Source organism: Dasypus novemcinctus, chromosome 23 (assembly GCF_030445035.2).
Source record: "Dasypus novemcinctus isolate mDasNov1 chromosome 23, mDasNov1.1.hap2, whole genome shotgun sequence".
NCBI lineage: Eukaryota > Metazoa > Chordata > Mammalia > Cingulata > Dasypodidae > Dasypus > Dasypus novemcinctus.
The window spans coordinates 62,597,795-62,623,345 of record NC_080695.1 but is presented as its reverse complement, the minus strand read 5'-3'; the positions used below and the strand labels follow the sequence as shown (position 1 = coordinate 62,623,345).

General features: G+C 57.3%; 1 protein-coding gene across 8 annotated transcripts in view; it reads left to right on the top strand.

Annotated features, from left to right (window-relative positions):
* CLEC16A (C-type lectin domain containing 16A) overlaps positions 1-21,789 on the top strand; it is a 224,021-nt gene extending 202,232 nt beyond the window's left edge. For 4 of the 8 annotated variants that reach the window (XM_058286468.2, XM_058286469.2, XM_058286466.2 and 1 more), the window contains exons 22-23: positions 9,452-9,598; positions 18,936-21,789. In XM_058286468.2, the coding sequence (XP_058142451.1) occupies positions 9,452-9,598; positions 18,936-19,291 (503 nt within the window). In that variant the 3' untranslated portion in view covers positions 19,292-21,789. Of the gene's footprint in view, positions 1-520; positions 673-9,451; positions 9,599-15,501; positions 15,626-18,935 lie in introns of those variants that run through there. The other 4 variants (XM_071211365.1, XM_071211363.1, XM_071211364.1 and 1 more) reach the window with 2 other exon arrangements.
* The last annotated feature ends 3,762 nt before the right edge of the window (positions 21,790-25,551 follow it).

Here is a 25,551-nt window from a genome sequence, read left to right as displayed (position 1 = left end):
GATAACTGTCTAACCCAACTCCCTCTCGCTGCTCTTTCAGCCCAGTTTGTGGGGAGGCAGACGAGTTGGCCGCTGATGGGCTTTCTAGTCCCTTTGCTGAGAGACTGTTGTGGCGCTCTTTGCTTATTAATGTACAGACGGTAATACCATCGGCAGAGGGACGGGGCTGGGCGAGGCAGGGAACACGGCCCTCAGGAGCAGAGCCCAATCCTGGCAAGGCTGAGAGTCTCAAACACCTAGGAGTCCATCCGTGCCCCCTACACGCTGGCCGAGCCTCGGAGCACCAGAGGTGGCCAAGGTGCCAGCCAGCCGAGCACGGGTCGATGGGCCCGTTCTAGAATTCCTGATGTTCATGTAGCCAGGCACCCCTAGCCGCAAAAGGGACCTAAGACCTCTCCCGTGGGTGGCAGCTCACGCAGGCTTTCACCCGAGAGCAGATACATTTTTAAGGGCACAGTTGGGAGCGAGATGGCACCAAGGAAAAGCAAGGTACTGAAAGACAATTTTTTCTCTTCTGCAGGTTTTCAACTATAGTCTTAAAAATCCAAGAGGATTTATCCGTGGATAAAGAGCAATAGGCTAAAAGATTCCGCAAGTTCCCAGCTATTTTTGTATGTTGGACACGTTATCCCTTTCAAAGCAATCAGAAATAAAAGTCTTTAAGCATTTGGAGGTGCAGCCAGGCAGTGACGTAGGGGTCGCCCGAGGTGAGGTTCCGGAAGCAGCCCTCTGGGGGTGCTCAGGCTTAGCGAGGGAGGCAGGGGGAACGGCCCTTCCCAGGCGCCAGTCGCGTCTCCACCCCCTACCCCAGCAGGATGTGAGGTGGCCTCCTCAGTGCCAGAGTGCTCAAAGAAAATCCAAAACTCCACGCCGGGGGGCCGTTGCAGGCTGCTCTCCAGATCGCTGCAGGGTCTGGGGTTGTGTGCACACAGCCCTGGGCACAGACCGAGCGCACGTGGGCATTCGAGACTCAGGAGAGGGAGGTGGGCAGGAGAGCAGACACCTGCGTCTGCGGCCTGTACTCAAACCCACGGCCCTCGCGGTGAGGGAGGGGACTGCGGGGGCACCCCCAGAGGTCCCGCTGGCCCGCGGGTGGCAGCCATTCAGAGCTTGTCTTGGTGAGGATTCCTACGGCCCGTTGTGGCGCATAGTTGTTGGCTTTGAATCTGAACCTGCTCCCTCAGCACCTCACACACTTGTGTCCTTCGGACAGTTGTGGGTAATTTGGGCCCCTGAACCCTATCTTTCCAAGGTGGCCTTTCCAGCTGCAGCCCCCTCCGTGGCTCCCAGCCCCCACCCGCCCTGGGGCACCTCTCCCATCTTTCCAGAGACTAAGTTCCAGCGCCGGCCTCTTGAGTCCACTGCGTGGGATGAGAAACCTCTGTGCGCCTGTAGGCCTTGTAAGCTGAGGGCTCCCCAGAGCAGCCTGAAATTCCAAACTCTGCCTCGACTCGGTCCCTCCCCTTTCCCCCCAGGGATCTGGCAGGCTGTGCTGGGAGGTGAAGGGGCAGAGCCGAGAAAGGAGCCAGCGCCGGGAGAGCTAAGGCCACGGTCACGCTTGCTGTCTCGGGTTTTGTGTGCGAGGTCACAGGGCCGATTGATTTTTTACGGCTTCCCAGCATTGCAAGGGGTGGTGAGAAAATATGAGCCCTGCACCATCCTCCTCCGCCTTGGAAACCTGAGCTGCGGCGCAGGGAGTCCACACCCCGCAGCTCTCGCTCAGCCCAGGGCCCCCAGAAATGCATGGTTGCTTCCCTGGAATCAGCTCTCAGCCCCAGGTGTCGTTTGTTCTTTTCAGCCCAGAAGAAGCGTGATGGTGTTCCTTAGGACAGGCAGCTTTGCCCTGCGAACCTTAGTGCTTCCTCCATCAGGCAACTTCCTTGAAGCCCATCTCTCTGAGATGTGAATGTCGTGGGATCACGACAAAACGCAGCTCAGGAGTTTGGGCAAAGTGGCATCGACACGTGATACCGCGGGGTTCAAAGTGGAGGCTGGAGCCCCCACATGCTGTCGGCCCAAGGCCAGGAGGTGGGCTTACTTGGGCTTGGGTGGGGTGGCCACTTCATATTTATTTTTAAAAAGGTGAATTAAGTTGCCTACCTTTAAAAAAATCAGGATGTTGTACATAAAAACCCAGATTTCTGGCTTCTTTTAAAGAACCCAAAGCTGTGGCTACACTACCTGTAGCTTCCTAATATGTACCACGATTTAGCATGCATGTGCTGTTGTCTTCCCAATAGAAGAGAACTGCTCCTCAGTACCGCTGAAGGAGGGACAACAGATGGCAGCTGGGGAGAACCGTCAGCTTGTACCTCTGGCCCTTCCTCATCCCCTAATGGTACCTACACAGCCTCGTAGGCATCAGAGTTTTTCATCCTGGTGGCTCAGGTCCTTCAGGTACCTGCTTGCCATGTCTTTGATTTCCAAAAGTGGATTCCCAGAGGTGTCTCGAACACAGCCGAGGGCTGCCCTTGGCAAAGCTCCATGCCAGCCAGACCAGCTCCATTTTCACCTCATATATAAAATTGGAGTTTCACTGTTTAGAAACAGAAGTTTGGAAAGTGTTGTCTTATAGTGTGATCTTTCTAGAATGAGGTTCTCTCACCAGGCACGCAGCTGTTTCTTCCCCAAAGCTGCCTTCGAAGGCAATTTAATGGGACAGAAGAATTGGCATGTCCAGAGAGCCAGGTCACCAGGGATGGTTATCCTTTAGGTTTCAGCTCCCAGGCAGCCCAGACCCAAGTGGTGGCAGGAATTTTGTGAGCGTCCCCTAGCTGGAGTCTGGTATAACTTGTCCCCTTCCATCCTTTTATTGTCAGACTCTCATCATTTAATTTTTGTTTTAGTGGCTTTTAGCATTTAGTAGCTGTGGCTTTTAGGTTTTAATTTTTAAATCTAAGCCTCCTCAGCCTCCCTGGGGGATGAGGCTGTGGGGTGGGCACCCCTGGAACACGTCCTGAGCACCCTGGGTTCTTGGCACTTCTGCCCTCTGCACATCCTCTGTGGAATTCCCCCACATGCTCAGGTCATTTTCACGTCTTCCGCAGGGTGGGTTTTTATTTTAAATATGATGTAGTTGCACTTTAGTCATATATCAAATAGCCTCAGAGTAATTACAATGTACAAAACATTCTTTGGGCAGATCACGGGTCAGTAGGACGCCCTGCCCCTCACAGCTTCAGGAACCTTGGCTCACCCCCGCCCCAGTTTTATAGCCCTTTCTGCCCATTGGTCTCTGATAGGCCCCACTGTTTCTAGGTCCTGGCCCTCGTGTGTAACTCTGTAGCCTGGTGTGAACCCAGAAAGAAACTCAGGCCCTTCACTGGTTTCCACCCAGTCCACTTGTGCTAAACACGGAAAGAGTTAAGGGAGCATTTTCTAAAGATTCAGAGCTTCTAGGGAGAATTGCCTCTTCCATCTCATTTACCCAGCCCTCCTCACTCCATCACTTTCAGATTGCCCCCAGATGAGGCAGGGGCAACTTTCTCTGCCTAGGAGCCCTGCATTCACAGAGCTTTTCCTGGCTGTGTCAGTTAAGACTACGTTCAACTACACGGTAAAGAAAAACCCAAAAGAGGAGTTGCTCTCCCTTTCATGTAAAGGAAGCCTGGAAGCAGGCAGTCAGGGGCTCCCCAGGAGCATCGGCAGTGTTTTTCCTGCTCTATGCTCTGCCATTGCTAGTGGTCCAGAACAGCTGCTAGAGTTCCAGCAATCGCATCCATGTTCCAGGAAGCAGAATGAAGGATGGCATACCCCTTTCCTTTGAAGGAGCCTCCCTGGAAGTCCCCTATATTACATAAATTTCTATTTCATTGGCCAGAAAGTCACATGGTTGTGCCTGGCTGCTAGGTTCTGTAGCTACAGGTGAGGGGAAGAATGGATGTTGGGAGACAGCTAGCAGTGTCAGGAATCCCGTCCCAAAATCTAACCTCAGAGGAGTCCCAGTACCAGGTGTTAAAGAAATGAGGGGCATTGCCCAAAATAGCTAAGCACTTTGCAGTCAAGTTTCTTGTGCTCTGCCTGGGGAAACGTACTCCAATTCAGCTGCAAAACCCCAAGGCAGGACTGGCAGGGCCAGGCTGCAGCAGCTCAGGGGAGAGACTAGTTAACCCCGCCCGCTGCAGAAATGCCTGTCCAACTGGCCCTGAGCTCTGGGGCAAGAGTTTGCGGAGACAGAAAAGAGGTGAAAGGGAATTCCAGACATAGGGAGCAGCCAAGCAAGGCCAGAGCACGTGGTTCCCACAGTCTGAGCACTTGCCCCATCTTCCCAAGCCCCCACACCCACCCCGGGTGATTCTGGGGGCTGGGGATTGAGGACAGATAGAATAGGAGAGACTGTGGGGGTTGGAACTTCCCGGAGTCCTGCAGATTTGACCCAGAATCTAAGGATAAAAAGCAGCGATTATAAACTACAGTGCCTGCCAGGCCAGCCAAGTAAAGCGTGGAGGGACAGGCAGCCAGCTTGCTCACACCCTCGCCAGCCAAGGGGGGCCCGCTCCGCAGCCTCTGTGGCCGCCCTGTGGGAATGGGGGCCAGTATTGCCAGGTCTGGCTGTTTTTCATGAAGCCAGAAATCTTTGTGTGTATAAATCTTCCTGTGTATAAATGCTGATAACTCAGGCAAACAAAGCAAAAACACGGTGTGGGTGACGCAAAACACACCTGCAAGTCCCTGCGGCGCTGTCAGCTAGCTCTGGCTTCTCTGCCACAGGAAAGCCCGGTTCTCAGCGAGCGAAGGTGTTAGTGGGTGCGTTAGCCCCAGAAGAGAAGAGCGATGTACATTTTTCAGGGTCTTCTCTCTTGTTACCTACCAAAAGACCTATAGGGTTCAAGTCAAATGCAGATGTTTAAGTTACAAAGAAAACTGGAACCTCTCTAGGACTCTGGTTTTTCAAATAGAGAAGCAGAGGCCTCGGAGGGGACGGGGGCCTGTCCCAAGCCACAGAGCTGGTTTCAGCAGAACCAGGACTCGAACCAGGGTTAACTCTGAGCCCCGAGCTCCCTCCATCTGTGGGCTTAAAATAGAATGCTGACCTTTTTTGTGGTATTTCTGCATTTGACAAATGCCACAGAGATTATGAGTTCATCTTCCCAGAATAACTAGCAGAATGGGGTCAAAGGGCAGCAGGAAGACCCAGCTGTCCCTGAGGGACCCTGGGCTCCTGGAAAGCAGGGGAAGTGTGTGCCACAGAGCAGGTGACCTGCCCCGGAGCCTCATGCCTGCCACTGGGCACCCCACATGCTCTGGGGCAGTGCCGACAGGAGGTTCTCGGCGAGTCCGGGCCAGAGCTGTAGAGACCAGACAGATCTCAGGGGCGTGCTGGACCCAAGAGCACGAGCCCATCCACCTTTTGTTCCTTTTTTTCACCCTCTCTTTTTTTTCTGGCTTCAAGTAATGTTCCTAGCAGGACTCTTGGGAAACTCCGACAAGCACAAAAAAATAAAACCCCATCACCTCCCACCTGTCACTCGTCCTCCCTCAGCCCCTCCAGCCTGTGCACACGTGCAGATGGTGAAAAGGGTTACAGCGACGGGCTCCCAGGAGGCCTGCTGCTTCCAGCCTTTTTTATTTCATATGACCCGGGCATTTCCTTCCCAAAGCGCTTAACCTTCTTTCACATGAGAGTTTTTCAGGGCAGCAGGGAATTTTGTCCTGGAGCCACATTAGAATCCTTTGGCCTTCCCCTAGGTATCGCGCATGTAATTTGCCTCCAGTTCTGCGCCATACACACCAAAGCTTCCAACACCCCTCCACAGTGGCTTCCTCAGCAAAAATTCCTAGATGTGGAATTGGTCAAATGGGATGTAAATTTCTTCAGCCTTTGATACACATTTCACAGGCTCATCTTGAGACAGACCTGGGGAGAGCCAAGAATTTTATCTGCCAGTAAAGATCTCTGTTTGCCTATGCCCTTGTCCCCAGGATCTATGTCCTGTCTGTGTGCTCGCAAGTACTTGGCAGTCTCTGTGTGTTTGACTCGCTTCCAGAAAGCCTTGGCATCTCTGCCAAAGCTAGTTCATCAAGAGCCGCCTTGCTGGGATGGATCAAGGAGAATGGGGAGCCCGGCCACGGGGCCTTGTCTTCAGCTTTCTCCAGAATCATCTGGACCCTTTGACATGCCTGACTTTTGAAGAGGTTGCCACCTCAATTTGAGAAAGGGCTCCTTGGAATTGCAGGATTTCTGGGTATCCAGTGCAAGGGGGCGGGTCATCCCTGAGCCTTTCTGGGTTCCCAGTGCCACTGGGGAGGGGCACGGAAGGGTTGGAAGAGAGGAAAAGGGGAAGTTGGGGTTTTTAGTAGCAGTGGGCAAGGGGAAGATACAGTCCCTTGCCCCTGCTCAACTAGACCATGCAAGTAGGAAGTATCAGAGATGGTTTTCCCCTATTCAACTCTCAGAATATGCAAAGATGCACAGTATTTATTAGCCAATCTCTAGCTTAAGCCCTAATCCATTCTGAAGATGAGGAAACTTTAGCATCCTGAGCTTTTGAGACTGCAGTTTCAGCATCTCGTCTGCTCCCGCATGTGCTCCATCTCAGATGTCTGATGGTAATAACACTAGGCTTTAGAGAGAGAGAAAGGGAGGGAGAGGGCTGCATGACCGCCTCAGTGACAGCCGCATCACTCATCCGTGCAGGCTGGGGTCATTGTCGGCAGCATAAAAGGCTCAGTCAGACTTTGTTAGGACACTCGTCCAGCCCCTCTGTCCAGGGCTTTGGTAGATTAGCAACTTGGGAAAAGCCATCTTGACATTTTGATTTATTAAGGGGTAATTCATTTTCGAGGCACGCGAACAGCTTGTATACTTGGGAGTTTACCACTTTAAGTGATTAAGAAATGAGCATCTATAAAGCAGGCTCCAAGGGGCTAGAGCTGATTGCCCCCTGGGAATCTTGCAGGCCCGTGTTTGGATTTGCCAGAGATGTTTGCCATAGTTAATTGGAGTGTCCCCCCACCCCATAATATATGGCATAATGCCTCTTGCTGGGATCTCCAAGCTCCTCGAGCCTGCTGTTCCTCGCTGCAAGGAGGCCTTTGTGGTGAAGAAAAGCTGGCGCTGGGAGGTGGCCCACTATGCTCGGAGGCTTGTGCAGTGCCCACCAAGCCTCCAACTTCACATTTGGGTGCTGAAACTAGAGGGGGTGAGCCACATAGTTCCCGAGCCCAGGAGGGCCAGGCTAAGGTATAAATAGGGCCCCTGACTTTTAAGGAGCCTGCCCTTAAAAGACAAAAATAACTTTGCACAAGCTTTAGTACAAAACAGGCGCTCCACAGGGTCCCATGTGCAGTCCTGCTACGCCCTGAGGACGGCAACAGCAGCAGGCGGCTCAGGGAGCTGCAGAGCCGTGCCTGTATCCCCAGCTGGCGGGCGAGCAGATCGCGGTGAAAGGCCAGGCTAGCTGGCCCCAGAACCTCGACACCTGGCCTTGGCACACCGTTCCTGCCAAGGACAAGAGAGCCTATCTTTTTGGCTTTACGGGCCGTGGGGCCCCCGTAGCCACAGCTCGGCTCTGCCGTTACAGTGCAAAAGCAGCCATTGACAGCTCCAAAGTGAAGGACCGTGGCGTATTCCAGTAAGACTTTATTAACCCCAAACCGGCAGTGGGCCAGCTCGCCGCCCCCTGCTCCTCAGCCTGCTGCCTCCCTGGGTTCTGAGAAATGCGAGGTCAGGGCCTGGGGCACCTTTTGGAAGGGTCTGCTGGGAGCTGGACTGGGGCAGGTTCAGGCAGTGCCAGGCCCTGAGTGAAGTTCTTGGCTGAGTGTGGCGAGTGTGCTCACGGAGTATCTTGGGATGAATGGCCAGGAGCCACAGGGTCCACGCTCTCAGCTGGGAGAAGGACGCCCCCGACCCTACCCCGGCCTGGCACTGCCACTGAATTTTGGGACAGAAGCAACATGATTGGCCAAGCACCATTCTGCGGTTCCTGCCCTATGCCCAGTGGCTGCAGCAGAAACCACTACGGTCAGCACAGGCTCCTGCCGTTGTCCACGAGGTGTTCTGTCCTTATGAGCGTTTGTGTCCTAGATCAGGAGTGGACGAGACCAGGCGCTGGGGTGAATAAAACCAGGAGCCGCGGCCCTTTTAGGAAAGCAGGCCGAAAGGGGTAGAAGTCGTGTCCTGCAGAAAGGCACGTGCCCACTCAGGAGGGGACCAGGCTGGGTACAGAACTCGCCACGTGGCAGGGCCTGGCCTGGGGCAGGGCCAGAGCCCCCTCCTCCAGCCCCCCTGACAGTTCTGAAAGTAGGTGGCTGTGCCCCCAGCTCACGGGCGGAGGGATGTGACAACGGGCCTCATTCAGCGCTGCTGCATTGGGAAGCAGCTGCCCGTGCTGGAGAGGCTACATGGTCCCTGTGTCCCAGTGTCCCAGTGCCGGGGTGGCTGTGGGGCCATTAGGAGCACTGCCCCTGCTGGCTCTCCCCAGGACATCTGTCCCTCCCGCTCAGGCCCAGCGCACTGATCCACACCTTGCTCTGGCTGAGCGCCAGTGCCTTGGCAGAGGCCCTGAGCGTGGCCGTGAGGATGCCTGGCATCCGTGGCCAAACTTTGCCGGCAGCCTCTGCGCCTCCGAGGCTACTGTGCCCCTCCAAGGCCGCGCTGGCACGTTGCTGAACCAGCTCTAGGCTCACAGTTGGATGGCCCCCGGCCCCGTCCTGGCTCTGGAGCCCATCTCACCCTTCTCCCCAGAAACAACTCCGGAGTGAGCTCAGGTCTGTCCCGTGGTGGCTGTCTCGGTCCACGGAGCAGACCAAGCTCTCCTGGAGCTGGGTTTAGTTGCTCTGAGTAGCCTTGTGTATTAGTCAGCCGAAGGGGTGCTGATGCAAAATACCAGAAATTGGTTGGTTTTTATAAAGGGTATTTATCTGGGGTCCTAGCTTACCTAGGACCTAGATACCAGGCCATAGAGCATAAGTTACTGCCCTCACCAAAGTCTATTTTCACATGTTGGAGCAAGATGGCTGCCGACGTCTGCGAGGGTTCAGGCTGCCTGGGTTCCTGCGTTCCTAGGGCTTGCTTTTCTCTGGTTTCAAGGCTCCTTTCTTCCTGGGACTGGCTTCTCTTTCCTCTGGGTGCTGACTTCCCAGGGCTCTAGCTTCTGTCTTCAGCATCAAACTCCGACATCAAAACTCCAACGTCAGGAACCCTCAGATCTGTCCTTTGCCACGCCCTAATCATAACTCAATCATGCCCAGATACAGATCAGATTATAAGCATAATCCAATATCTATTTTTGGAATTCATAACCATATCAAACTGCTGCACTCCACCCTCTGAATTCCAAGAAGACATTACACAGAACCCTGACGAATACCCCTTGGCACGGAGACCCCCAGCCCTGCCTTGGAGATGGGGCTGCCCCTTGCAGGTCTCAGACAGAGTTGGACGGTGTGGGCCCCTGGTCCCAGCCCAGCCCCCTTCTCCCCTTGGTCACGCCGGCACCTTGCCTTGCAGGTTTTGCCGTGGCCCAGTGCCTGAACCAGCACAGCTCACCGCCCCTGTCCTCGCCGTCACCGCCATCTGCCAGCGGGAGCACCGGCCACTGTGACTCAGGAGGCGCCAGCTCAGCCTCGACACCCTCCGCGGCCCAGAGCCTGCCAGGTATCGGTCGCCTCTTCCAGGGTAGGAAGAAGTTGGGACGCGGCAGGGGCAGGGGCCCCAGGGGCCCTCATAGTCCCTAGTCACGGCAACCGCTGGCGCCCAGCTCCTCTTCATGCGTGTTTGGTAGATGCTGCCCCTTGGGGGTCACCTGTGCCCACTGTGACGAGGTCCAGCTGGGGTGGGCGCCTTCCTTTTTCAGGCTGGTCCTTGGATAAGGCCTTCGATGACCACAGAGCTGAGGGGCCTGGATGGCAGGATGGCCAGGCCCGAGTCCAGCCCAGCACCACCTCCAGCAGGCCTCGGTGTCGGCACGAGGAGGGCGTCTCCTGGGCTCAGTTTGAATCCTGGGAAATCATTATGTCCCCGCTCCTTCTTTTTTTACCTCTGTAACGAACCTGTTTCTTCTTAGAACGTTGGGTGCAGCCCAGCTGTCTATCTTGGGAGAGTTTTGGGGGTGTTGCCAGGATATGCTGGAACCCCATCTCTCCCTCGTTGAACTTTCACAAGTTCACACGTGACCAAAGAGGGCTCATTACAGTGATGCCTGCAGGGCGCAGAGAGCCCAGCGTCGGCCTCAGGGGACAGTATGAGCAGGTTCGCCGTGTCCTGGGCAGCCGGGAGCCCCTCGCTGTGCTTGCGAGGCCCCAGGCAGTCAGGCACCGCGCTGGCTTCTGAGCAGCGCAGCTCCGAGCTGCCGCCGGACGAGCAGGCCTGAGCAGAGCAGGCTGCGAGCAGCCGTAGAGGTGATGCTGCAGGCCCAGAGGTGCCGAGGGCTGGAGGGCCCGGCGTGTCAGTCTGGAAGGCCTGAAGACTCCGGTCCACGAGCGGTGGGACCCTCCTCGGTGTCCTGCCCTGTACCTGCAGTGACATCCAGGGCCCCACCCATCGTATTTCAGGGGCACCTGGCTGAACTCTGGCACAGGCACGTTCAGGGCGCCGTCTCTTCACCGGGCCGCTGAGGCCTCCGTGGCCCCCGCCCCCTCACGGCAGGCGTGCCGGCCTTGGCCTTCCCCAGGAGCGGGTGTCCCGGCCTGCCCCAGTACCTTGGCCCCAGGCACCTCAGCCTGCCTGTGCCACACCCCTCGCCCCCGATGTCCATTACTTGGTCTTCTCTTGACATTCCCAACGTGCAGGCCAGACTGTCACCCTCCAGCCCTCTTTCCCTGAGCACCTGCTCCTCTCCCTGCCACAGACACTGGGGACGAGGGGGTGGGCACTGTCCTTTCTGAGCTCCCCGAGTCTTATTCTCGGCTGGCTGCATGTCCAGTGGTTGCTGCTGCCATTCCCAGGCCTGGGACATTCACACAGAGGTTTCTCCAGAAGCCCAGAGCAGACCTCGGTCTCCCTCTCAAGCTTCGCTCTGGGGTGGAGGGGGCATGCAGGACTGTGTCTGTGTGTCTGCGTGTGCACCCACTTTCTGTCTGCTCATGTATGCTTCTCTTTGTGTCTGTGCCCCCAACACAGATCCACTCACCCTGGGGCTTTGGGTGGAAAAGCCCTTCCCAGGGTAGCTGTGTGCGCCCCCTCTCATTGCTCAAGAGGCACTGCCCGCAGCTCAGTGAGCGCACAAGGGACTCACGAGCCTTACTCCTCTTTGCCTAAAACTGAGGCCTGCACAGAGCCACACTGTGGAAACCATGTGTCCAGATCTGCTTCTGAGCATGCCATGCCTTCCCCCAGGGGCTCTGCCAACCAGGAGTGGTGGTCTCTTCTTCCTTGGCCCCTCCGTGCCTATGCCCACCCTTCCCTCCACCCTGGCAATGGTTTCTTGTCCTAGGAATCAGAGGGCTGTTAGCCTGGCTGTCCAGTAACCAGGCAGCTCCAGATGGGCAGTAGTGCTGGGGGCCTCCTGGGGGCCTGTGCCCACTGACACAGCCCACTGGCCTCTGGGGCAAGTGCTTAAGCCCCTGGCCTTATGCTGCAAGCCAGGAAAAGCCCCGAGGCCCAGCCGGCCTGTCTGAGTCTCTGCAGACCCTGAAATAGCTTGACTCCTGAGGGAGGGCCTCCCCGCAGGGCAGCAGGAGAGACAGTGCCGTGCATTGCTGAAGGAGAGTGCACCGGGCGGCCGGGCTGCTGGGGGTAGGCTGGCGAGGCTCACGGCTCACTTGCCTTTCCACGCCAGACTTGGCAGTCCCTCCGAAAAACACCAAAGGGGCCTTCCACGTTGCTTGTGGAGGTGGAACCAGCCTGCCGAGCCCGACCGACGGGAAGCCAGGCACGAGGAAGAAGTCGCTCAGCTGGTTTAATGTGCCTGGAGCGGTGCCCTGTGGCAGCATACTGAGCAGCAGGGTGGGCCAAGGCTGGCCCCGGAGCCCTTCACCCAACAGCCCGTGGCACACAGGCAAACAGCTGTGGCCCCGCCAAGGGGCTGCTTGTCATCTGGGTGGTTTTTAAGGGCACAGTTGTGGTCAGAAGCATTCCTTTCCTGGGTTTACAGAGTCTCCCCAAGTCCAAGAAGTCCCCCATTTGTAGAGCTTGGCTACCAGGCCCTTCGGGTCCCTGAACTAGCCGATACCAGCTGCTGCTTCACCCGGGGGCCTTGCGTGCACGGCCAGGTCAGTGGGGCCGGCACAGGAGAGCTGCCGGCCACAGCTGACGATGAGGGGCACGGCTTTCCACGTCTCTGCTCCGTGGTTTTGAAAACTTGAATTGTGCAACGATAGCTTTCAAAGCAGGGGTGAGCAGCCGATATGGCACAGGCACCCGCCGGCCAGGGTGGGCTCCTACCACAGACACCACTCGGGCTCTCGGCAGGCACCGCAGCCTGGCCTTCCAGCAGGCACTCCCGAAACTGAGCGTTCCCTGCATGCAGGCCCTGCGGGCACTTTGCAGACACTCTCATGCACTTTGCCACACTGCCCAGCAGGAACCACAGGCACTCAGAAGGCACACGCAGCTTGTCCAATCCTGTCCCGAGGAAGCAACGAGCCTGGATTTGAAGCCTAGCCTTGGCAATCCCACGGCCCGCGTCCACCCTCTGGAACAGCCCAGGAATATCCCTTACCATTCCTAGTTGCTTTCAGGCACCCCCATGGGAGCTCCCAGAGACCTGGGCCTCCCCTCCTGAGACCCAGAGCTGTGCGAGAGCCCAATCGAAAAGCTGTTGCCCGTTCTTTAAAGTCAGGGTGCCATGTGCAGACCCCTGTGGGTGTAAGGCCTGGGGTCCCTGGGAGCTGCAGCCGAGCCCACCCCGATGCCACGCCTCCCCAGCTGCCCGTGTGAGTTCATCCTGAATGAGGAAGAGAAGCCTTGGGGGGGCTCGGCTCTGATGTCAGCTCCCTCCCCATCTGTCAGGCTCAGGGGCCCTGACCTCTCCTGCCTGTCTTTGCTGGAAGCCTGTGTCTGTGCCACACGTGGGTTCTCCCAGCTTCCCCAGGGCCGTCCCCCCTGGGCTCCCAGGGTTTTGTGACTCTTGGTTCTGATCTCGGTGGGGCCCTCCAGGAGCGTCCTCCCACCAGCTGGCCACACTGGCGCCCAGGCCTTCTAGGGGCAGGCCTTTCTGGACCTTATCCTCCTTGGATTTGCATCTCCCCACCCCCTGCCCTAGTAATTTTTTCAGAAGACAGGCTTTTCTCGAGTCCCTCCTGTACGCAGGCCTGGGGATATTGGATAGTATTGGCTCTCAGGTAAGCGTCCAGTTACAAACCATGACGACCACGCTGTGCGGGGGGCTCCAGCAGCGCAGAGCAGCTGCATGAAGGTCCAGGAAAGCTCTGAGGTGCCATCACTGGAAGCCAGAGCCAGAGGGTGAGGATGCGCCCCCGGCCAAGAGCCACGGGGAGGGCCGTGACTCTCACGGGGTCCGTGAGGGCCAGCGCCCAGCAAATCCAGGAGTCACGTGGATTCCTTTCCCCCACCCGCCTGGGCTCCCCTGTGAATTCTGCCCTTCCAGCTGCAGACAAGCACAATCTGTCTTCAGGGCATAGGCCCCACACCCATCAGGGTCCAAAGTTTGAGATCCAGCAGGAACCCTCAGGCCCAGCACAGGCTGAGAACCCAGCTGGAAAGGGGAGGGGACCCTGTCCCAAGGGTCGCCCAGGGGCCACCTCCTCTGAGTCTCCTGCTTACGTCAGAGACAGATGTGCAAACCTTGACTGAAGGAAGACTCAAAACTGAGCTCTCAGAAACCAAAGGAACCAACCAGAGAGGATTGGGAGCTAAGGGGCTTGCTCTTCATTGTCAGTTACTTACGTGTTCAACTGAGACCGCAAGGACACTGTCATACCTGCTCTGAGTGCCTAGGCCGGTACATGCAGCCCCCTGCCCGCTGGAGAAGGCGCTGGGCGATCCTCGCAGGCACGGCACCTTGCTCGGCCTTTCTGCGGAGCGTGAGGCATCTGGCGTCCTGTAGCCCCTAGTGGCGACAGCTGAGTGGCCCACAAGCCTCAGCTGGAGCCACAGCGAGAAAATTACAGCCCTGAAATCAGCCCTTTTTTCCCTCAAACATTTCAGGGCTTTGAGAAGCTAAAATTGCAGAGAACATGTGGTGAGAATGAGAAAATGGACCCAACTGCAGAACCAAATGTAGGTCCAGTAGGAAGCCTGTAAAACTTGTTCTGGCCTCCCCCCTGCACACACACAACGACTGCACACACACGTGCATGCTCACATGTACACTCGCACTCAGTCACGTGCACACACGCTGTGCGCGGGGTTCTGATAAGGAAACGGTTTCCTTCTAGAAGAACTCTGTGGCTTTCACAAAGTTCCTCATCTGGATCTCTCATCTCCAAATTGGTTGGTTTCACATGTGTTCTGAGTGAGCTGCTTGGAGGAGGAGGAAAGAAAATTTTTTAAATCAAGTAACAGTAAAGGTCAACTACTCTTTAAAATGTCCTTGATTAAGGCACGTGAAATTATGGGCTGTGATGACCTTTCACTCTGTGCCAAGGTTTCACCAAAACAGCAGGCCGGGCGGCTTTGCCTGCAGGTCCTGCCTCGCCCTCTGGACCTGCCAGCCCAACCTGTGGTGACCGGTGCCCAGCCGGTGTGCGCCTGCGGCAGGGCCGGAGCGAGGCGGCCCGCGGCGCGTGACCCTGAGCTTGGCGGTTGCTGTCGGCGGGGACCTGACGGGACACATTCTCTTTTCTCCCCAGTTTTCTCCTTGGCATTAATTGTGAACTTCGCTCTGCTCTCGAGTCTGTGTCAGAGGTTGTGGTTGCTCCCTTCCTAGCGAGCTGCTCCTCATGTTTTTGTTTCAACCAATTAGAGCCCACCCCAGGATTGGCGGCCCCGGGCATCATGTCGTCTTCCTGGAGTTCAGTCTTGGTTTTCCAAGGTGCGGGTCACCAGTGTTGCCTGAGGACGCCGCCTCGGGCCCAGGGAGGCCGTGGGAGGCCCACGCACCAATGCTTTCCCAGAACTCCAGCCGCAGGGGGACAGCTCGTCAAGCCCTGCTGCTGGCTCTGGGGTGTGACCCCTAGAACTGTCAGCCTCCTCAAATGGGGTCAAAAATCTGCTTGTTTCACTTAGCAGGTCTGGCTGTGATCCTCCCACCACACACCCTTCCGTTCTTTGTCCCGGGGGTGCCAGGTTTCATTTCTTAACTGCTGGGTCACATCTCAGACTGACAGGCCATTTTGCTCTTCTGTCCCCTGAGGCTTCTGACCAAGACCAGATGTTGCTGATGACCCCGAATCTTTCCTTCCCTACAGGACTGAGCCTCCCTGTGCTACCCTGATTGGGTCACCCAGTCACTGCCGCATTGGGGGGTGGGGGGTGGGCAGGAAGGACATTGTCCTAGCTGCATGGTGGGGCTGGGGTCGCCTCGGGCGCTGCGCCCCATCCCCCTGTGCTTTCATCGGTGCTTGGCATCCGTGGCTGTTCTGTGTCCTCTCTCCACGCCCCCTTTCTCTGTTCCATTGTTAAAGGCTTTCTATGATCTGTCGCTGTGTTTCCTCTAGTCAGGAGTGGCAGGAAAGGACGCCGGCGAGTGTTCAGCCTGTCGGAGGCCGACAGTCACGGCGGCCACTGGGTTTAGTGCTTCGACCGGCCGCCACCGCGCCAGCTCACGCCCGGTCAATTCAGGCAGGTCTCTCCATGAGCCTCCCCAAGCCCCCGGCACCCACCGCCATGCCACGTGTCCTCACCGTCAGCCAGGTCTGCACAAGGAAGGGGCCAGCCGGGCCTCGGAGGACGCCAGCCCCGGGCACGCGGGCCCACTCTGCCTCCCGCGTGGCCCCCGGCCCCCTCTTCCGGTGCCTTTTCTGGCCTCAGCTCGTCTCAGGCCCGGGTCCCCCAGCTCCTCGGTTACTCACAGCAGTACTTGGGGGCCAGATCTGTGCAACCTGCAGGACTGTCCTTCTCCGGGAAGTACCGCAGGGCCTCAAGGCTGCGCGGGCCTCGCCCCAGCGGCCTGATCTCCCCACGATCCTCCCACCGCAAGCCACAAGGCCCCCCCCACCCAGGTGTCACAATGGGGGCTGGGCCGTCCTGGCTGGAGAATTGGGAGTTTATGTAAAGCAGCCAGGAGGTCAAATCCTGTCTCCCCCCACTCCCCATCTCCCTCAAATTTAAGTGGCAAATTCACTCACGTTCCAGCCAGAGGCCAAACATAACTTCACCTCTAACTGCATTGCTGTCCGCGGCTCCCCTGTCACATGCAGCGCCCCAGCCGCCTTGCTTCCCCGCGTTCGGGGCCCTGGCACTGCCTCCCCTTCCCAGGCCATTTCCTTTAGTTTCTGACCCATCCTCGCCCACTGGGCTACTGTGCTTGTCAGTCAGGGCTGCATTTTGCCTTCTTTTGAGTTTAAAAGCTGTTTCCTTCTGAGCTTTGCCCTCCGACTTGCTATACAGTTCTTTCCTTTTCTGCCCCCTTTCCCAGCCTGAGGACATCAAATCCAGATTTTCACTGGAAACTCACTCAGCTGAGCTCCTGTGCCAAAGCTGCCGAGCAACTGCCAGGGGTTCTCACAGGTCCGGGGCCGTGGGGCCATTGCCTCAGTGTCCAGAGGGGCCTGTCCACCTCTCATGGGAGTCTGGACTGCCCAGACTTCCTACTCCAGCCCGCACGCGGTCTCCCCAGCCCATGGCCAGAAAGTCAGAATGACCTGGGAATCCCTCATTTCGAGAGGCCTTGAGCAGTAACCTTCGCAGCTCAGCGTTGGCCAGAAAATGCATCCTCACGGGGTCATCCTCCCCTGGTGAAAACCTGGAAAAGTTCTCTCCCTCCAGCCCTCCCCACCCCCATCGCTCCCCATGGATAAATGTGTAGATCACATCCAGAAAGTGGTTCTCTGTCAAAAACAAAACAGAAAATACAGGGACGATGTTGTGGGTGATGGGTAAAGGGGGTTATTTTTTTCTATTTTAAAAAAAGACTCTTTTTTAAGGGGAAAACCAACCCTTTTTATAAAAACGGTTGGTTCTTTCCCTAAAGAAGAAACCGGTTTTGCGTATGTGGTTTTGTTTGTTTGTTTGTTGATGTAATTATATTTGACTACAGCAGTCCTACATCCTTGATTTTTCTTGTCACCAAAACTGATCTAAGGATCAGGGAAAGAGGTTTGCCAGCTCGTTAAAGTATCTGCATGCAAATCGGGACTTGCAGAGAGGGAACTCTCACCCGAAGTTTTGAGGAAGCCTGAGGGTAGTGCTGTGTGAAGTCTCCAGGCGTCTTGAAAGCACCAGGCAGAGACTTAGTCATTTCCAGACTGCTTTGTCAGCAGTTAGAAGTTTATGGAAGTTTTATGAATAACTCACAAAAGTGAGCTGTGAATATGCATCAGCTGAAATGCTCACGCTTACCTGAGGTGGGTGTGGAGGCGGCCCGCGGCCAGGGCCGCACTCGTTCTCTGAACGCCCAGCGGGCCGTGTGGGTCAGGCCAGCCCGTCCCCACAAGGCCCCCTTAAGAGTGGAGCAAATGAGTAGAAATTCAGAGAAACCAGAGGCGGGTGCCGCATTTGCTCGGGGCTTCTGGGCGCAGGTCACACCTCGAATCACTTTTTCCACGACTGCTCACCGGTGCCGCGCTGCCACCCTCCCAGAGCCCTGTGCATGGGTGTTCTCTGGACCTACTTTCTCTTGAAACAAACAAACAAACAAATTAGGCCTTCTGAAAGACGTGGGACCTTCTAGCCCTCATCTTGCCCGGGAGTCTTGGGGAAGAAGCGCTGCTGTGTGCTTGGAAGGCCCCCCCCCCCACACCGCTCGTGCTCTCTCTCTGTGACGGCCCCTCCTCCTCCGCCCTGCCTGGCATTTGGTTTTGTGTTGCTCTTGGTTTTCCCATTCTTTTGCTCTATGTTCAGTTTGCAGTTTTGTTTTGTTTTGCCTTCACTGTAACTGAAAAAAAAAAAAATCCTACCTTAACTGGAATCACATTGAACAAAAAATGTCTCCCAGCATCCCCAGGGCCCAGTGTTTCCAGATTTGCCCCTCAGCCCCTTGGAGGCAGCACCTTGTGCCGATGCCTTGTGCCCCCCAAGAGCCACATGAGAGTGGGCCGTCCAAGCAGGATGCCACAGCCTCCTTATCGCTTATCAGCACTTCTCAATGGCCAGCATCTGAGGTCCTGGAAGACATTTTTCCTAATGAACTCCAGTCTCTTCTGGTGCTTCGGTCCAGGCGAGCTTGTCATTGGGAAGCAAACAGGCAGTCCAGCTGTCATCTAATCGAGGAGGTTGAGAGCGCCAAAAACAGAAATTGCCGCTCCGAAAATTCCTACCTCAGGGACAGCTAGCCTGCTTCCTGCTGACGTGGTTTCTCTTGAGGGCCCTGCAGGGAAGCTCAGGATGGTATCGGGACTGGACAGCCCCAGCCCCCTTCCCAGGTGCAGACTTGGCACTCGGAGAAGGGAGGAGACAAACCACACTCGTAGGCTTTGTTTTGGTTTTGCAGCTGAAAAATTCGGCAGAATTCCTTTTTTTTTTTATGATTGTTATTTTTTAATATTGCTGTGACTTCCCTCTTGGGTAAGCATCCCCTCATTTAGACTCTGGCAAAGCCTGAGCTTATAAGCACACCCGCACGCCCGAGCCGTTTATCCCCTCAGCGGGAACCGACCGGCAGGCGCGTGGCCTGGGCTCCCTTGTACCTCCAGCCTGCCTGGGCCACTTCTCTGCCCCCAGGAACTGTGTTTCCAAGGCCCCCTCACTGAGTTTGCATCACACGTCAGGGGAGTCCTGGGCCCTGACCGATTTGCCCGAGGCCTGAAGGTGAGACTGGACTTGCCAGCCTCTGCTTCCCCAAAGGAAAGCGGAGACGAGCAGCTCCCCAGCACTAGGCGCCTCCGCCCACACTTCCCTGGGACCCGCGCAGTCGGGGGCTTTGCTCAGGACCTCCGTGGGCACCAGCACGGGGCTTGAGGACTGAGTGCATCCTTGTTTCCCCCCCACCCAGATGACCCCCCGACGCCTGACCAGTCTCAGCCTCCCCTTCCCGGCCAGTTGGTGATCGTCCACGAGACGGAAGCCGACGCCAGGTACAGCAGGGCCCCAGGAAGGAGTGCAGACGTGGACACGGCCAGCCTGTCTCCCAGCCTCATCCCCGCCCAGCAGCCCACCATCTCACTGCTCTACGAGGACACCGCCGACACGCCGAGCGTGGAGTCACTGACCCTTGTCCCGCCCGTGGACTCCCACAGCCTCCACACCCTCGCTGGCATCCCCTTGCCCCCCACACCAGCCGCAGCGGGCTTGGCAGCCCCGGGCGAGGGGGCCGGGCCTCAGGAACCAGCAGGCGCCCCCAAGCACTAACCGGCGGCCCCCCTGCACCACTGGTCGGGACCCCGGGGCGGCCACTTGGCAGGCGCATTGGGAGCGGCTGCAGTTCCCAGCGGCCCCCGGGAATCCCTCTACCGCCTGTGGCTGTGCTCCTTGAACTGGAAAAGCCCATTCTCCATTTGACTCCCTCTCACTTTGCGTCTCACAAGCAGGCTGGGACTAGCAGAGATGCCTGTGCACCCAGGCAACCCTGGTGGCCCCTCGGGCACGATGTTGGGGTCTTCATCGCAGAGCTCAACAACCCCTGCGGTGGGCTCATCCACCGGCCCACTGCTTCCTTCCGGCAGCCCCTCCCAGCACCGTCTAGTTGGCTGTCACCGTCCCGGTGTGCACAGAACAAAAGGCAGGCTCGGTCATCTTGGGAAGTAAGTCGAAAACCAGAAAACCAGGCTTGGATAAACAGCGCCTTTGGTTATTTATTTCCGCTTTTGGCAGCAATGAAAAATCTTTATTTAAAGAACACCTATTTAAAAAAAAAAAGTCCAAAACAATCCTCAACTCTAAGGTTTAATGTCATGTTCAAAGTATGATATTACTGTTAAGATTTCATTTTCATTTTCCCGCATTTCCTGATGTTTTGTTTGCGCTCTTGTCAAAGTTTTTCTCCATGTCCTTAAGGGATCCTTGTTTCTTTATTACTCACTAACTCTGCAAGCCTGTGCAATGATGAAGTACCTTCTTGCAAAGTTCAGATTATTTTGTAAACAAAACAAGGGAGATACTCGTATTCTCAGGTACACACAGAGCTGGGACGGCAGAGAGAGCTTCTCGGCCATAGCCAGCGCCTCGGGCTTCCTGGAGGAGATCCTTCCAAGAAGGGGACATGGAGCAGTCAACTCCCCAGCTCGGCCGTGCTCCTCACCTCTCTTTACAGTAACCAAACAGCAACGATCTCACGCATCATCTTCAGTCATTGCCATTTTTATTGGTCTAAGAAACGTCTGGAACCGTGCAGACTCCGGCCTCACCCTCGCCTGCGCACCAGACTTGGCATGCAAGCCCACGTGCCAAGAGAGACCCCGAGTCCTTCTAGCCACCCAGCCGCACGCTCACGGTGTCCAGCTTTCCCGGTCCCCCCGAGAACTCGGGGTGCGTCGTCCTTCCTCTCTGCCCCTGCTGCAAAGACGCAGGCTGGTTGTGGGTGAACACCCCACAGCCTGGCTCCTTAGGGCTGGTCTGTGCAGGTGAACACCAGGATGCATCCGGACGTTCCTTTCTGCATGAAGGCCTGGCAGCCAGGAGCAGTTGCAGCTGTCCCCCCGCCCCGGCCTCCCCCGGGCCGCGGGGTGTCTGGCAGATGCGTTCTGCACACTCGGGGCCTGGGGTCCACCTTGGGCCCGGCCAAGAGGGTGGACTCAGAGCCGCACCCAAGAGCTCACGACCTTGTTAGAGGATCACGCATCTGCCTGTCACTGTGCCCGACTCCCACCGTGGAGGAACGTCTTTGCAGCTCCAGGCGCCCTCACAGGCGGGCATGTCCCCTCACCTTCCGCGGGGCAAAGCCCTAGCGTAGCAAGGAGGCATTTAGGCAGAAACCCAGAGACCCTGGCAAGGAGGGGGCGAGCCGGGACCATCCACAGAGCCCCTGGAGAAGGGAGGCAGGTGGGGCGGAAGGTGGCGGGCCGTTGCCCTCAAGAATGGAGTGCCCCCTCCTCCCAGCAGCCAGCCTCGGGTTTTGCTTAATCTTCTTTTAGCGGGAGGCGATGGGGGCAGTCAGGGAGGAAGATGGCCCCAGAGCCACACCCCGACTTCTGCTTTGGAATGACTCCTTTTGGGGGGCAGCAGAAATGAGAGAAGGCGAGGGGCTTCCAGCAGCATTATTGCTAGGACACAAGCCCGTGCAGGGGGCCCGTTGGCTCGAGGGGGTCTCAGGCCGCTGAGTGTTAAGGAGAAAGGTCTAGGTGGGGTGGGCAGCATGTCTGGGGGTCCCGCGTGTCGCCAGGCTCAGTGCTGCGCTGTTTCCCCATCAGGCCGAGGCCAGGACCCCATGCCCCTGGCCAAGGGCAGGCCTCTCCCCCGGGGCGGGTTTGCAAGGTCGCTCCAGGCGTCCGTGAGGGGTCCCCTCCTTTAAGCCTGTCCTCACACCACCCAGCCACCTGAACACTGGCCCTTGAGCAGCAGCCAAGGGGGTGAGCAAAGGCTCCTCTCTAAAGACATACACTGAGGTCTCAGATGCACTGTTTAAGAAAAAAAAGGGACGGGGCAAACAATTCCCATCTTTCCTAGATGCAATAAATATGAACTATTTAAAGTAGTCCTGTCCATGTTTGGCAGAAAGTCTAAGAGTTACTTATGTTCCTTTGATTTGCAAATATGTAAATACTTCTCATCCTGGGAGGCTTGAGGCTTGGGATCCTCGATGCTTCTGGGCTGACTCATGTTTCGTGGGTACTGAACATGAGGGTGGAAATGGAAACTGGAACTTCCTTGTAAATTTGAACTTGGCAATAAAAGGAAAGAAAAAAAAGGAAGAGGACGCGTGCTGGCCCTCGGTGCTGTGTTCTGGGAAGCTGCGGCCCAGCCAGGGGGAAGGTCCTCGGCGGCTGACCCTGCTTCCCACTCTGCCTGTCGCGGACCCCGGGTTGGGGGCAGTTACCAGAGGAAGGAGCATGCCTGGGACGGACACCTGCAAGGGGCCTCCCGCCGCACGGGGGAGGAGACCGAGGCCCTAGGTGGGGGTGCTCGGCAGCCCCGGCCCGGGGGTCTGCTGGCTGCACATCTGGACCCTGGACTGCTGGTCCTACCGCTGGGGTTGTTGACGGGAAGCAGGGGGTAAAGCAGTGAGGGCCAGGCGTGAATGGCTGTTAGAACCCTCTGAAACATGTCCAAAATCCAGACCCACGTCCCGCCCCCGACCTGGTCACCACCACCGAGCTGATGTCGGGCCAGCGCCTGTGGCGCAGGCCGGGTGGGTGCTCTGTGGAGGGCGCTTAGGGAAGCACCTTGTCTCTGCCTCAGGAGGCCAGAGGCAGGACCCGGGAGGGTGAGCGCCTGCTCCGCCCTCGCCTCCGTGAAAGGAGGATGGAAGGAGCTGCCCTCACGGGAGCTCAGCCGGCCCCCTTCCCGCCGCGATGACAGCTCCCCCGGCTGCCTTCGCAGCGGGGTCAGGCCCGGCGTCCTGTCGCGTGTGGCTGGGCCGGCACTGCCCTTCCAGCCCCCTGCTCTGCGCCCGGGAGGCGGGGCTGGGGCCCACCCCGCAGGTGAGCTTCACCTGGCTGCTCCATGGGCCCAGCGTGGCTCGCAGCCAGAGTCCGGCTCGGGGGGCTCAGAGGAGGGTCTGTCGGAGCACCCCCGGCCCCATCTGGCAGGTGGACGGGGTGGGAAGGGCCCACCTGGGGGCCGTGGGGGGACTCCTGCCCGTGGCTGCCAGAAACTCCCCCTCCTGGCTGCCCCCCGGGGCTCCTGAGAGTGCGGGAAAACCCTCCCTGTCTGAAATGCTTTTCCCCAAAGGAAACCGGTCTGAACCGCCCAGCTGGGAAGCTGCGGGGCTTCCCAGGTCCCCTCCCCTGCACACCCAGCTCGCCTGGCTCCCCCCTGACCAGTGCCGCCCATTTGTCCCCATGGCACACTCACTCCTTAGCACCTGAACTGTGGCTGACTCTTCTATTTTTAAAATTCAGTTTATTTCAAAGGGAGAGTTCACTACTGCAAACAGAAAAACAGTATCTTTTGCCATAAACTAAAACTGTCATAAAAGGAAATATAATGAAAGTAAATCTGTATCATTAAATTCCAACCAGGTCACATTGCTTGACCCAAGGCTTGCGCTTTCTGCTCAGAAGGGAGCCGGGTGAGGGTGAGAGGCGTGCTGATCCTCACCTAGAGTCGCCCTGATGGACTCGGCAAGGCCGGCAGCGACAAGAACCAGCTCGCTGTGGGGCGCCTCACTGCAATTCCATGTCCTGGTACCCCTTAGCGTCACCTCAGGACCCGATCGTGGTGTGATACCAACTGGGAGGTTGTCTTTTTCAGTCTTCTTCTTTAGGAGACTCCCCCACAGGCAGGGACTGTGTGCCTCTTGATCAGCATCCCCGGGCTGAGTAGAGGGTCTCATAGGGGGTGGGCTCTCCGTGAGTGTGATGGATGCATAGGAGGGTAAGTGGAGGGATGGATGGACAGATGGACGGATGGATGGGTGGATGGATGGACAGATAGGTGAGTGGATGGATGGGTAGATGGATGGATCATAAGTGAATGGATAGATGGATAGGTGGGTGGGTGGATGGGTGGATGGACATGTTTGGGTCAGGGGATGGGTGAACGGATGAATGGACAGACAGATGGACAGATGATAGGTGGACAGATGGATGGATGAGAGGATGGGGTCATTCTTGAACACAACCCATCAATGCCCAAAGCCTGCTGCATGTTCCAGTTGGATCTCTACCCACGGCCTTGACTCTGTCCTGCATCATCAGCCCAGACCCACGGCCCTGATCTTCGTCCTCACCCTATTTGCGCCCACACTGGCGTCTGCCAGTCCTGGAGACCTTCAGAAGAATCTGCTGGGGGCTGGGCGGATGAGGGCTGGAGCATTTGTGAGGGAAATTCTGTGCCCTTCCCCAACACTCCCCATGCTGAGCCAGAGCTGCCGCCTGTGCCTCGACATCCAGGGAACCCTCTCAGCAGGACAGGGTGGGTGAGCCAAGATTGTGGAGCTGCCTGTCCTGGGTTCAGGTCCCTGCACTGATGCTGCCAGCCGTGTGGCCTCGCAGAGCTGTTTCCTCTGTATTCGGGGCCTCCCAGCAGGGTCCTTGGTGGTATAGGTGAAACGGGGGCGGGTAGGCTAAGCGCGCAGCCAGCGGTCCCCTCCAGCCACCCAGCTTGAAGCATGAGAGGGGCTTTGAAAAATACCTGATGCCCAGGCCCTAGAACCAGAATCTTCGGAACTCTGGAAAGTTTGAAGACACACGCTACTGCCACCCCTCCCAGGTAACTAAAAGTAAGAGCCCAGCCCCTGCCAACCCCTGCAGCCCATCTGGGGACCCTGGCGCCTGCGGGCCCTCTGCCTAGAGAGCCGTTTCCGCAGCTCTGCACTGGGCGGTGGCTTCTCCTACTTAGGGTTGTGGGCCACATGTCACCTTCAGGAGGCTGTTCTGAAGGCCACCCTGCTTTCCTCCATCACAGCAGCCACTTTCTTCCTTCCTGGCTCTTGCCACATCTGCACTGAAAGTCCCATTGCTATAGTTTGGGGAACCCCTGAAGGCAGAGCCGGGGAGAGGACAAAGGTGCAGCTGGCTTATTTGGGTGATCCAGAGAGCCAGAGGGAGAGCTTGGACGAGACGGTGCAGGTTGGAGAGGAAGTCGGAGAAAAGCGCACAACTGAGCTGACCACTGCTTGGGACCCGGCCCTGCTGGGGAGCCTCCGTGGAACCACCTAGAACGAGACTCAGGACCACCCCTCCAAAGGACAGGAGGGCGGGCACTTGTCCCCGCAGCTCAGCCCCTGGGGGTTGAGGGTGTGGAAGTAATGGAGGATGTCCCAGAGGTGAGACCGTCTTTCCCAGCACGTCTGTCTGGGGGCTTGGTGAGCTTCTGGGGACTTTGGGTGAAAGTGGAGAGCCTCGGCAGGCAGGCGAGGTGCCAAGCTGGCAGTGGGCGAGGGAACGGCTGCAGCTGGAGCCAGAGGTGGGCAGGGGAGAAGCTGCTGGGCCCCCAAAATGTCAACTGCACCCATTAAACCAGAGATGGCAACACGGCGGCCCCCAAGCCCCACCCAGCCTGTCAGTGTGCTCTTTTTGGCTGGCATAGGCTTTTTTTTTTTTTTTTGAGATTTCTTTCTTTCTCTCCCCTTCCCCCCTGTTGTCTGCTCTCTTTGCGTCCATTCGCTGTGTGTTCTTCTGCATCCGCTTGCATTATCTGGTGGCACTGGGAAGCTGCGTCTCTTTTTTGTTGCGTCATCTTGCTGCATCAACTCTCCGTGTGTGCGGTGCCACTCCTGGGCGGACTGCACTTTTTTCACACAGGGCTGCTCTCCTTGCGGGGCACACTCCTTGCGCGTGGGGCTCCCCTACGCGGTTGCGCCCCTGCGTGGCACGGCACTCCTTGCACGCGGCAGCACTGCGCGTGGGCCAGCTCCACACGGGCCAGGAGGCCCTGGGGATCGAACCCTGGACCCTCCCTATGGTAGGCGGAAGCTCTGTCAGTTGAGCCACGTCCACTTCCCGGCATAGGCTTTTAAAGAAAACCTGAGCCAAGATTTTCAAGGTGGGGCATCTCGCGGAAGCCTCTGG